Raw genomic sequence first — 12,214 nt, 5'->3', positions numbered from 1 at the left:
TATCCAATATAATTCTAAAGTCCCCCAATAAAATATTACATTATAAGAAAAAATGAAATAAAAACAGATGAAAAAAAATGAAATGTGTTGATTTAGGCCAGCTTCCCCAAGTTTGATCTGAAGCACTTTTCTTTGCCTAAAGACGTAACAAAATCCTGACCATCAAATGGCTCACAACCTCCAATAAGATCCTTATTTTAAGGAATTACATGACTTAATAATTTTCAAATGATTAATTTCTTGCCTAATTATCTGTGCTATTACAGAGGAAGAAACCTACTAATCTAAATGAAGGGTTGAGCAACGTCAGCTGGGGTTAAAGTTCAATAATGTCTAGAAGTCATGTTTAATTATTTAAATTAATATCCATTTCCTTAAATTAATTATACTCATCCCAGTTTAAGTTAATTATGTTTATTCTGATTATCTATTCATAATTTCTTCTAACCCTCTCCCCAGTTCTTTTAAAATGATTTTAAGGGCCAAATACACTGAAGTGTGGCCTAGGAGTAAACTATCTGCTGGTAGATGGAGCTCACTCAAGCACCGCCATGTTCACTGGAGGGCATAAGCTTTGAAGAACACCATACTGTATGTTGCATTACTCAATCGATAGAGAGAGCGCTAAAGCTTGCAAGCTTTAGTTACTGCAACCAAATTCTGTTCTCATTCCATTTTATCCTCTCATTCTTGTCCACAAAGAAGTACTTTGAAAGCATCCAGAGACTTACTTTGTTTTTCTTGCCTGCTTTGGCGACAGGAATAGGCACTGGAAGAGAAGCCAAAAAAAAAAAAAAAAAAGTCATATTGGGTTGTGATCTAGAGAGAGAGACTGTAAGCAGGATCAAGCTTACAATCTGAAAGACCTACTCTAGCCCAGAGTTCCCCAACCTTTGGTGGCCTAGAGGGGGGGAGGGGGAAAGAAAGGGAAGGGTTTTGTGGGAGGGGTAAGTGCATGCGCGCGAGCACCCGTTACTTACGTGAATGGGGCTGAGCACCCGTGATGCTTGTGAAAATGAGGACCTGCGACATTCACACGATTGAGGCCTCAATTTGCCTGTGACAATCGCATGACTGAGGCCTCAAGCTCCCGTGACAATCGCGAGTAGGGCCATGAGACCGTGATGTTCATGAGAGAGGGGCCGTGACTGCTTGCGTGAGTGGGGCTGCGCGCGTATGCACACCAGACAGCCCCTCACACAGCCACTTGCAAACAGGCTGTGGCCTGGTCCCAGGCCGCAGCCCACAGGCTAGGGAGCCATGCTCTAGTCTCCCCCAATCAAAGTGCTTTGGACTACAATTCCAGTCATATCCCAACTGGCAGAGGATGGTGGTCTTTAAGAACGCATCCACTTCTCGGCAAACATGTCTGAAACTCTGCAGGAAAGTGTCCCTCATCCTTGAAACCTCGTGAGATCTCAGGCAGGAGCCTTGAAGTCTCTCCCAAGGCCTCAGCCATTTGTAAAGTTATATGATAGGGGGCCAATACCAGGTCAAGGAGTGTTGCAAGCGCTCAGGGCCGACCCCAATTAACAGGAGCCTGAAAAGCAGACTGAAAACTGCAGCCTCCCACCTTCTTCCTCTTCATCACTGGCTTGGGCAGACAGCTTCTTCAACCTCTCGATCAACTGGTTCTCCTCCTCATCCTCCTCTTCTGCTGCCTGTTTTTTCTTCTGCTCTTTTTTCTTATCTCGCCTCTTCTTTTGCTGTTGCAGCTGCTGCAAGCAAAAGACAACACACGCAACACAGAAAAAGAGAAGGTCAAAGGATGGGCAACCCGCTACCCTCAACGGAGTAACGTCTTGACCCCAAGGACCTACCCCATGGGACAATTTGGAAATGACTCGCCTGTTGCTGCTCCTTCTTTTCTTTCTCTGCTGCCTGATTCTCGCTGGAGTGTTTCTCCTCCACAGCCAGTTCCTCGAAGAACTTGGAGCACAGGAAAGAAATTTGGGAGAATCAGTGGCAGAAAGTTCGACCTTAAGAGTAGTTAAGACATTTCGAATCCTGACACTCCTACTGCAAGGGTGTGTAACTTTCTGGAAGTTGGGAGCTGTAAGGAGATGGGCACAGGAATTTTCAGGAACTATGGGAGGGTGGTATTTGACAATAACACGACGTTATAGGGTGGATGGAACAATGTTTAGGTGCATGGGGAGAGTGTAAGTTAAAGTACAGAAATGGGGACATTATGTTCCTTTAAAAAAAAAAAACTCCAAACATGTCACATTTTTCAGTGTAGCTGTAACTTTGAACAGTCACTAAACAAATTGTTCTTAATTTGAGGAACCACCTGTATTTTGACCATACTCATTTTGGGCTCAGAAAAGGAACTTAAAAGGAAGTTACCGCAGAGAGTAATGTGGACCATGCTCCTTAACCTACCAAAAGGATGATGGGATTTATTTATTTAAAGCATCTAGGTGGCCTCCTGTCTCACTTGCTGATGTCCAGCTGATCCTAGGCAGCTCTTAACAAACAATTGCAAAATCATTTGTTTCAGGTCCCTTCCCTGTGCCTTTTCTGTGTCTTACTGAAATTACAGGGATCTGAGTTCAGGGTTCAATCTGGATAAAACCATGCAAAAATAGCTTTTACCCCCAACTTATACCAGACCACTCAGACGCATCGCTGAGTAAAGAACTGTCCTAATGGTACTCTTCTTAAGGGATACAGAGAAGCTTTCTAAGACAGGGGCTTGATTTCTTCTCCACAAATTTCACATCCAAAGCAAAGGTCTTCAAACTTGGCAAGTTTGAGACTTGTGGACTTCAACCCCCAGAATTCCTGAGCTAACATGACTGGAGGAGGAACTCTGGGAGTTGAAGTCCACAAGACTTAAAGCTGTCAAGTTTGAAGACCCCTGTCCTAAAGACTACAAAACACTCTTCCATCCTTCCAAGATTGGTGAAACTAGGACCCAGATTGTTGGGGGCAGTATGCTGACTCGGTAAACCACTTAGAGAAGGCTGTAAAGCACTATTATTTTATTTTATTTAGAAAATGTATGTTGCTGCCTACTTGCAAATGGCAACTCACAAGGGCATAAAAACCTATGAAGTGGTATATAAGTCTAAGTGCTACTACTATTGAGAAACGCTAGTTTTTCTTGAGGGAATTATTTATTTAGCAGAGTGATGGCTTTTGGGAAAAAACTGTCCTTGGTCTAATTCTGGTGTGCATTGCTCTATGTGTCTTGTTGGGTTGCAGAACCAAACCAGACAGTTACAGAGGTGCAGATGACAGACTCAGTAATTCCTCTATAGAACTGTATCAGCAGCTCCTTGGGCAGTGCGGTATGGTAAAACCTTCAAGCAGCAAGACTAAAACTTACCGATTTTTTCGTCTTTTTATCCTTCTTTCCCTTCTTTACTAGTTTGTCTGAAAGAAACAAAAATAATCAAACTAAGAGTTGACAAGTACCATTGTTCTGAAGAAGCTGCAAGACTTGCACCATTTGGCTTTGGGTCCAACCAAACCAGACTTCTCTGTCTTATAAAGAGTGAGAAAAGGAAGATGAAAGTACTGGCAAACTGAAAAACATTTTTATGCTTGGAAAAGTTTGAGCCAGCATGATATAAAGATGAAACTACTGGAAGGGATCTGCAGGCTGAAGTCTTTATTTGAATCAGAGTGGAAAGGAACCACAGAACCTCAGAGGTGTCTATGGAGAGTCTCACGTCATCCAAGTCCTGATTGTCCCAAAGGTACTTTTTTCAAAAGGCAACTGGACTTTCTGGTTTTTCTTTGAAGACATTTCGCTTCTCATCCAAGAAGCTTCTTCAGCTCTGACTGGATGGTGGGGAATGGAAGAATTTATGCTGTTTGCAGAGAGCTGGTCATTTGCATTCTTTTAGCAAGTCGTTGAGGCCACCTGGAGGTTTATCTGTGTCCTCAGGGTCACCTGAGTGGTGCCAATGGGTGTGGAGCCTTCTTAGAACAGCTGAAAAGACTGTTGTAGATTGAAGATAGGTAATGTCACATCCCTCCCCCTCTGTTAAGAGTGGGCTGTTCAATTTTGACATAGATGGCTTTTTTCAAACTGTTCAAAGACTTTAAAGATTAACTCGTTAAAAGAATGCAAATGACCAGCTGTCTGAAAGGAGTATAAATCCTTCCATTCCCCTGCATCCAGTCAGAGCTGAAGAAGCTTCTTGGATGAGAAGCAAAACGTCTTCAAAGAAAAGCCAGAAAGTCCAGTTGCCTCTTGATAAAAGCACCTTTGGGAGAACCTCAGAGATGTTACATCAATCACAATTACTGTGTCTCCCAATATTGTCGTGTGTATAAACTTAGAGGGATTTTCACAACACTGCTCTAAGCATTCAAATATAGTACTTTTTAAAAAAAGCCAAACCAACATAAAGGTAGCCTTTGATTTAGGACTAAAACTGAGTCCAACATTTCAGCTGCCAAGCAAGCCAGTTAAGTAAATTTTGCTCCATTATACAAAGGAGTGTAAAGTGTATGGCAACAAACCCTTATACATCTGGAATTTAAGTGCTGTTGGAAGTTTAAGGATAGAGAAGGACATATGATGCAGGTAGTCCTCGACTTATGAGCACAATTGAGCCCCAAATTTCTGTTTTTAAGCGAGACAGTTGTTAATTGAGTTTTGCCTGATTTTATGACCTTTCTAGCCACAGTTGCTAAATGAATCACTGCAGTTCTTAAGTTAGTAACACAGTTGTTAAGTGAATCTGGCTTCTCCACTGATTTTGCTTTTCAGAAGGTCGCAAAACGTGATCACATAACCCCGGGACACCATCATAAATACATGACAATTGACAAGCATCTAAATTATGGTCATGTAACAATGGGGATGCTCCAACGATTGTAAGTGAAAACCGGTCATAAGTCGCTTTTTTTCAATGATGTTGTAACTTCAAATGGTCACTCAATGCACGGTTGTAAGTTGGGAACTACCTGTAGTTCATGACCCATTTCAAAGTCATCTAAGTACCTAAATTATTACTACAGAATTAAATTCTTATCCCATCTTTTTATGTATGTATATAAACTCAAGGTGGCAACCATATCTAATACTCTTGCCTCCTATTTTCTCCCACAATAATATTGTGAGAGAGTTCAGTTTACAGAAAGTGACTGTCCAAAGGCACCCAGCTGACTTCCAAGCCTAAGGGAGGCCTAGTGTTTCTAGGTTGGCACTTTCACCACCACTACAACAAATTATTGGCTCCCCAAGTCTTTGCGATGCCCTCTTCCTTTTGTGCCCTAAGCCCGTGCTTATTTTGTTTGATTGTTAATCTAGGCTAGGGTTCTCAATTTACCTCAATGTAGAGTGTGTCAGAATAGCTGAGGGTGATAGCTTAGGCCAGGGGTGGGCAATTAATTTCTTTCGGGGGCCACATGGAAAATCAGATTTGCGTTCGAGGGCCGAACCAATTTTATAAAAGGCCATTATAAAGATATATCTATCTATCTATCTATCTATCTATCTATCTATCTATCTATCTATCTATCTATCTTTGGTTGTTCGGGTTTTCTCCCGCGTAAGATTCGAAGTATCTAGGCAACGTTTCGATGAAGTCTCATTCATCATCTTCAGGCTTCTGTCTTCGGCTCTGTGCTTCTCTGAGTGAAGAGAAGCACAGATACTTGCCTAGATACTTCGAATCTTACGCGGGAGAAAACCTGAACAACCAAAGATCCACATACAAATACCTGCGAGAACCTCAGAAAACACACACACACACACATACACACACACACACATATATATCTTTGGTTGTTCGGGTTTTCTCCTGCGTAAGATTCGAAGTATCTAGGCAACGTTTCGATGAAGTCTCATTCATCATCTTCAGGCTTCTGTCTCCGGCTCTGTGCTTCTCAGAGTGATGTGAGATTGCAGCTGCTTCTTCCTTTTAACTGCTAGTGGGGGTGGGACTTGATTGGGTGGGGGCTTGGCTGTGTTCTGATTGGGTGGGGGTGTGTTCTCATTGGTAGGGGATTTGGCTGTGTTCTGATTGGTTGGGGGGTTAGCCGTGTTCTGATTGGTTGGAGGCGTGTTCTGTTCAGGTGGGGGCTTGGTTGTGCTCAGGTTAGTCTTAGTTGCTGGGGGATTTGAGTTGGTGAGCTGTGATCTTGCTGTTTGGCTTCGAGTTCGTGGTCGTGCTGCATCTTCATAGTGGGTGTCGGTTTGCTTCATGTATGCCTCGGAGGGGTTTGAAGTGGGTAGTGATGCAGCTGCAGTGCAGCTTCTGGTCCATGATCGTGTCTCATCTTCTGAGTGGGTGTGAGTCTGTTTTCTACATGGAAGTGTGGTGGTGACATCTTGTGTGGCTCTCATCATACCCGCGAGAACCTCAGAAAACAAATATATATATATATATATTTGTTTTCTGAGGTTCTCGCGGGTATTTGTATGTGGATCTTTGGTTGTTCGGGTTTTCTCCCGCGTAAGATTCGAAGTATCTAGGCAACGTTTCGATGAAGTCTCATTCATCATCTTCAGGCTTCTGTCTCCGGCTCTGTGCACTGCAGCTGCATCACTACCCACTTCAAACCCCTCTGAGCCATACATGAAGCAAACCGACACCCACTATGAAGATGCAGCAGGACCACGAACTAGAAGCCAAACAGCCAGATCACAACTGTCCAGCTCAAATCCCCCAGCAACTAAGACTAACCTGAGCACAACCAAGCCCCCACCTGAACAGAACACGCCTCCAACCAATCAGAACACGGCTAACCCCCAACCAATCAGAACACAGCCAAACCCCTACCAATGAGAACACACCCCCACCCAATCAGAACACAGCCAAGCCCCCACCCAATCAAGTCCCACTCCCACTGGCAGTTAAAGGAGGAAGCAGCTGCAATCTCCATTACTCTGAGAAGCACAGAGCCGGAGACAGAAGCCTGAAGATGATGAATGAGACTTCATCGAAAGCGTTGCCTAGATACTTCGAATCTTACGCGGGAGAAACCCGAACAACCAAAGATCCATATATATATATATATATATATATATATATATATATATATATATATATATATTTTCTGAGGTTCTCTGGGTATTTGTATGTGGATCTTTGGTTGTTGGGTTTCTCTCACGTAAGATTCGAAGTATCTAGGTAACGTTTCATCGAAACGTTGCCTAGATACTTCCGAATCTTACGCGGAGAAAACCCAACAACCAAAGATCCACACACATATATATATACATACACACACACACACACACACACACACACACACACACACATTCTATTATATATTTTGCTGCATTTTATAATGGGCCCTTTATAATATAGATATATATATTATATATTATATATTATATATATATATATATATATATATATATATATATATATATATATATATATATATATTATATATAAGAAAAAAATAACACGCGGCTGCTCCTGCTACTACTTTCCATGCTTTCCAAACACGAGTCCCAGGAGACAACAAACAGCAAACCGCGCTCAGGGGCATCCAAGCCAACCTAAAGCTAGGCCGCTGCTGGTGGAGCCTTGCCCTGCCTTGGTGCCCCGTTTCCTGGCTCGGCGGTCCTGCTTGGGTGGTACTTTAAAAGCCCTCCTCCTCGCATACGCGCCCAACGAGCCGCTCACCACGACATCGGCTCCCAGCACCCGAGCAACTTCCCAGCAACTTTCGGCTTCCTTTTAACTCGTGGGCGCTTGTGCCTGGCCCCAAAATGTCCAAAATGCCATATGCTCACTCAGCCCCCCAGGGTGCAATGGTGCTGCCAAGCGTAAGTATGAGGTATGCCATAAATGATTTCCCATCTTCCAGGACTTTTAAAGTTGGAGCTACAGATAGATTTGTTTGTATCAGCAAAATTTTGTACTGTAACTCAAAAGTTTGCATGTAGTAGACGATCTATATGTATTTGCTTCCAGGAACTTTTAATAGATGCGTGAAAAGTTTTTTTTTCTATCCCAGACTTAGGAAAAAAGATTAGGGCATTGACAGCTGCTAGATCTTTAGGAACCCAGCTGGAAAATAAATATAATTGCCAGCTCTGTTCCTAGTCAAGTGCTTATTTGTATTTGTAATTTGGAGCTGAGGATTTGTTAATGTTCTGACAAATTTCCAGGGCAATATTGGGTCATTAAAATACAAGCTCAAGATGAAATTAACAAAGCAGATTTCATTGGACCACACAAAACCGGCACAGCTTTCCAGGGAATCTGCTAAATCTCCAGAAGTTGCTGACAGTCCAGTGACATCTATAATGGCCAATGGTGAGGAATTTGGGGAGTTGTTCTGTAAACAGGTTTCTGGTTTGTATTAAAAATGCTGAATCAATGGAGTTGATACTTCAGGTCTTGGCAAGGACTTTGTCCCTGTCTTCACAACAGGAAATAATCATGACCTCCTCCCTCATTAAGCACCTCCCAAATGCATCCTAACTCCTATCGGCCATGCTAAGGATGATGAAACTTGTATATTATGCTAGAAAAAGGGGCTCCGGGATTAGAGATGACTAAATGAAGGAAAGACAGAGAAAGGTAACAACGGAGAAGTTGTGGGTACATATGGAAGAAATTTAACAGCAACATAGCATGGAAGGCAACCCAGTACAGCAAACAGAGAGCAGAAAGAAGATTGAGAAAGATACTTTACACAAGAATTAGGATCAGGAGGAACTATGTGGTTTTGGCAAGAAGAAAATAGGAGGGGAAAGAGGGAAGTTTAGGCTCTGTGGACCCAAACTCTAGGAGATTTACGGACTCTAGGATGGCCATATGCAGAATTTCAAGTATTTGGGGCTTCAGCAGAAAATCTACAATTCTCAAGTGGGGAGGAATCCAGTTTGGTGCACCAATTCTGCCCTCTGGAAGGTCTCATCCTCTCATTATAAATATATACATTTGGGATGGATATGTGCAGCCCTCCCAAGTGGGAATGAGAATGATAGGAGTTAAAAAACATATGGAAGATCTTAGCATAAACTGGTGACAGACTATGCTACAAATCAGCAAATGACTCTCCAACTGCTATGAATAAAGGATGCTACAAGCTGCTCTTTCAATCCATCCAACTGGGATTAATTCCAACTGGAATTAATTGTACCAACAAAAATGGGCATATGAAGCACTTTGATTGTCCTCAGTGTAACACAAAATCTCAAAATCTTACTATACAGCCACATTTATGAACCAATGTATCTATTTGGTTAGGTGGATTGCAATATTTATCCTGTTACAATACTATGGATATAGTAGTCAAAATAATATTAGCCTAGTCAAAATAATATTTGTCTCCTTACTCTTTTTCCTTAGGAAAGCAGAAAGTTTAACTAAATATCAATTAAGTAACACACATTAATTAAGCTCCACTTGTTAAAGATCATGCGATGTGTTGTACTGGTCTTTTCTGTGAAGCAGTTATCCCAGTGTGTTATCTAGGCTACAGTCATTGCAGGTGCATTTCCAATATAACAATACATACTACTCACTTTTAGCCCCTTCGGTGTCTATTTTGGAAACAATGTAAATGCGTGATGGCAAAAAAATATACCACCATCTCACTTACCAGGAGCACTCTTAAAATTGTCATATGCCTTGTCTAAGAGTACTTACATTCAAATCACCCCTTTCCATCCTTGACTAAACCTCATCACATCAGCGAATATGGTTTGGACAACTGGCATTTACATTCCAAGACACTGGCTAGAGAAAACTGAATTAGTAAGTGAAAAGGAGGACTAAATCAAGAGAGAGAGAGAGAAGGTTGCTGTAGACATATGGAGAGAAGAAAAATGTCACGGAGCTAAACACAGTCAAATACATTCACACTTCAGGTATTCACCCTCTGTCTATATTAGAAATGCTACTGAGGTTTCTACATTTCCAGTCTCTAGAAAGGACTACGGAGGAACTTCTGAATAAATCTACCATTATTCGAAAGAAAGCTACTTCTTTCGATGTGTGTGGTTTTTGTTTTTTGGGGGGTATCATGGCTGTAAACTTATTTATAAAGCGGAGGGGGGAGGAGAGGGATTGCAGAGCATTTATTCTCCCCGTTTTTTTATTTTCCCGAATTTTCAAACCCTTCCACCCCAAATTCCGAGAGGCTTCCCAGCACTGAGCTCTTTTTCCAGGTTATCCTTGTTGAATTCCATCTACCCCCCACCCCCCAAATCGTACCTCCAGCTCCTTGCACGGGGCATGTCTTCTCCTCCCCGTCCCCGATCCATTCCTCCTGGGCGTGGTGTTGCTTTCCTCCTTTAGGCATGGCTCAGCCCCCCGGTTTTCTCCCACCGCCGCCACTTAGCTCCTGCGCCTCCGACGCCCGGAAAAAGAGGCTTCCCACTTGCACGCCTCCTTCCTATTGCGCCTGCGCGAGAGTGACCACGCTAAGGCGGAGCGAATAGTATCGCCCTATAAGTGCCGAGCGGGTTGTACGATGGAGATCGGGACACTTCCTAGAAAGGCCCCGAAGGCCTGCTTATCATAGAGAGCAAACGTTGTATAGATAGTCGAAGGGCAGTAAATAAAGTCTTCTGGTAAACAGATGTAGTTTTTCTTTGGACTTCAGCATGGGAGGCTTCTTACATGCCAATAAATTAAGGCCATTTGTTCTTAACTGACCACTTAGTTATAGTTCTTGTCTTTTTTATAGCATACAAAGAAAAGACAAGAAACTATATTGCATATAGTCTTCATGACTATAATGGGATGACTTTGGACCAATCACTCTTACCATACTGTTTTTGTTGTTGATATACAGATAATCTATGTCTTATGACCCCATCTGGACCATAGTTTCCATTGCTAAGCAAGGCAATGATTTGTGCTTGACTTTATGAACTTTTTTGCCACAGTTAAGTGAGTCACGTGGTTATTAAGCAAATCCAGCTTTTCCCATTGACTTTGTTGTTGGAAGTTGGCAGGAAAGGTGAGCACATCACCCTAAGATGCTGCTACCATCCTATATGCAGATTGCCAAGTGCCCAAATTTTGGTCATATGACCATGGGATGCTGTGGCAGTCATAAACATGAAGACAGTTATAAGTTACTTTTTTCAGTGCCACGGTAACTTTAAATGGTGACTAATAGTTGTAAGTCAAGGTTTACCTGTACATTTTTTGTTGATTTCTTATTTTAGATGTATAATGTACCTGCCTCTAGGAATTGTTTGTACATTAAAAGGATATAAAAATATTAAGCAAATAAACTGTACTCTAGTGACTGTACTAAAGAAAATTGCAAATGTTTATTCTTTGAAGACCAAAACATTTATCTTGTCAAACAATTATTAGATAACAGGTATAAGTATAAACATGGTTATAAATACATGAAATGGATACGAATAAGAAAAAAAGAAACAATAGTAGAGGGACGGTAGGCACATTTTGGTGTGTTTATGCACGCCCTCTACAGACCTCTTAGGAAAGGGATGAGCTCAATAGTAGACAGTCTAATGTTGAAGATTTTGGGGTTTGGGGAAGAAACCACAGAGCCTGTTAGAAAAAGCAAATAAGATTCAGAATAATTTAGAACAAGGTCAATATTTTTTTACTTTTAAATCTAACTTGGGAATTCTGGGATTGAAGCCCAAACTTATTTTAAGTTTTAATGGTTAAAAAAACACTGGTCTAAGTGAAACATGGAAGTCACAAAAACTTTTAGGACTTTTACAATAAATGATAGATATAATAACCACCAGCCTATAAAAATGAAGGTATTCCCAAGGAAATGTGAGCCTTTTTCCTTTCATAGTTTGACTTGTAGAAATGGATATTATCAAAGCTAGATGAATGTGCAAGAGAGATGGCGAGTCTATTATTTTATTTCCTATTGATAAAGAGCAGCACAATTCTGCCTGAGAAGGATTTCTGAACAATCCAGAGTTTTACATACTTTCCCCAAATTTTCTTGATCCTTATTTTAAAAAGGGGAAAAAAAAGTATTGCCAACTAAATCTCACCCTCCCGCCCCTTTCAGGTATTAACGTGCCTGTAATGCCTTTCTACGTCATGCCAGAAGGCATTCCGGGCCCACTAACGACCCACGAACAGAATAAACTGAACAGTGCAATTTGGTTTAGCCCTTCTCCCCCCTCGACTGGAATGGTACATTCCGCGGGGGGGGGCAGGAATGATGAACTCAGGCTTTGCTGCCTTCGATGGTACAATCCATAATCGTTGCTGTCATTTCTTTTCCAAGCACGTCACATTCGAATCTCTTCCCCCCACTCCCCCATTCGCCTGCC

The 12,214-nt window shown here is 41.9% G+C and overlaps 1 protein-coding gene across 3 annotated transcripts in view; it reads right to left on the bottom strand.

The window, feature by feature from the left end:
- ABCF1 (ATP binding cassette subfamily F member 1) overlaps positions 1-10,302 on the bottom strand; it is a 38,440-nt gene extending 28,138 nt beyond the window's left edge. For 2 of the 3 annotated variants that reach the window (XM_087928575.1, XM_026720746.2), the window contains exons 1-5: positions 10,146-10,302; positions 3,335-3,381; positions 1,849-1,929; positions 1,574-1,718; positions 732-769 (exon numbers count right to left, since the gene is read on the bottom strand). In XM_087928575.1, coding sequence (XP_087784701.1) covers positions 732-769; positions 1,574-1,718; positions 1,849-1,929; positions 3,335-3,381; positions 10,146-10,233 — 399 coding nt within the window. In that variant the 5' untranslated portion in view covers positions 10,234-10,302. The remainder of the gene's footprint in view (positions 1-731; positions 770-1,573; positions 1,719-1,848; positions 1,930-3,334; positions 3,382-10,145) is intronic. The other variant, XM_026720747.2, reaches the window with a different exon arrangement.
- Positions 10,303-12,214: the final 1,912 nt, after the last annotated feature.

The sequence above is a fragment of the Pseudonaja textilis genome, chromosome 2 (genome assembly GCF_049901715.1).
Source record: "Pseudonaja textilis isolate UNSWEBS1 chromosome 2, rPseTex1.2, whole genome shotgun sequence".
Taxonomy (NCBI): Eukaryota; Metazoa; Chordata; class Lepidosauria; order Squamata; family Elapidae; genus Pseudonaja; species Pseudonaja textilis.
The sequence above is the reverse complement of the archived record's forward strand: the minus strand, read 5'-3'. Positions and strand labels throughout refer to the sequence as shown.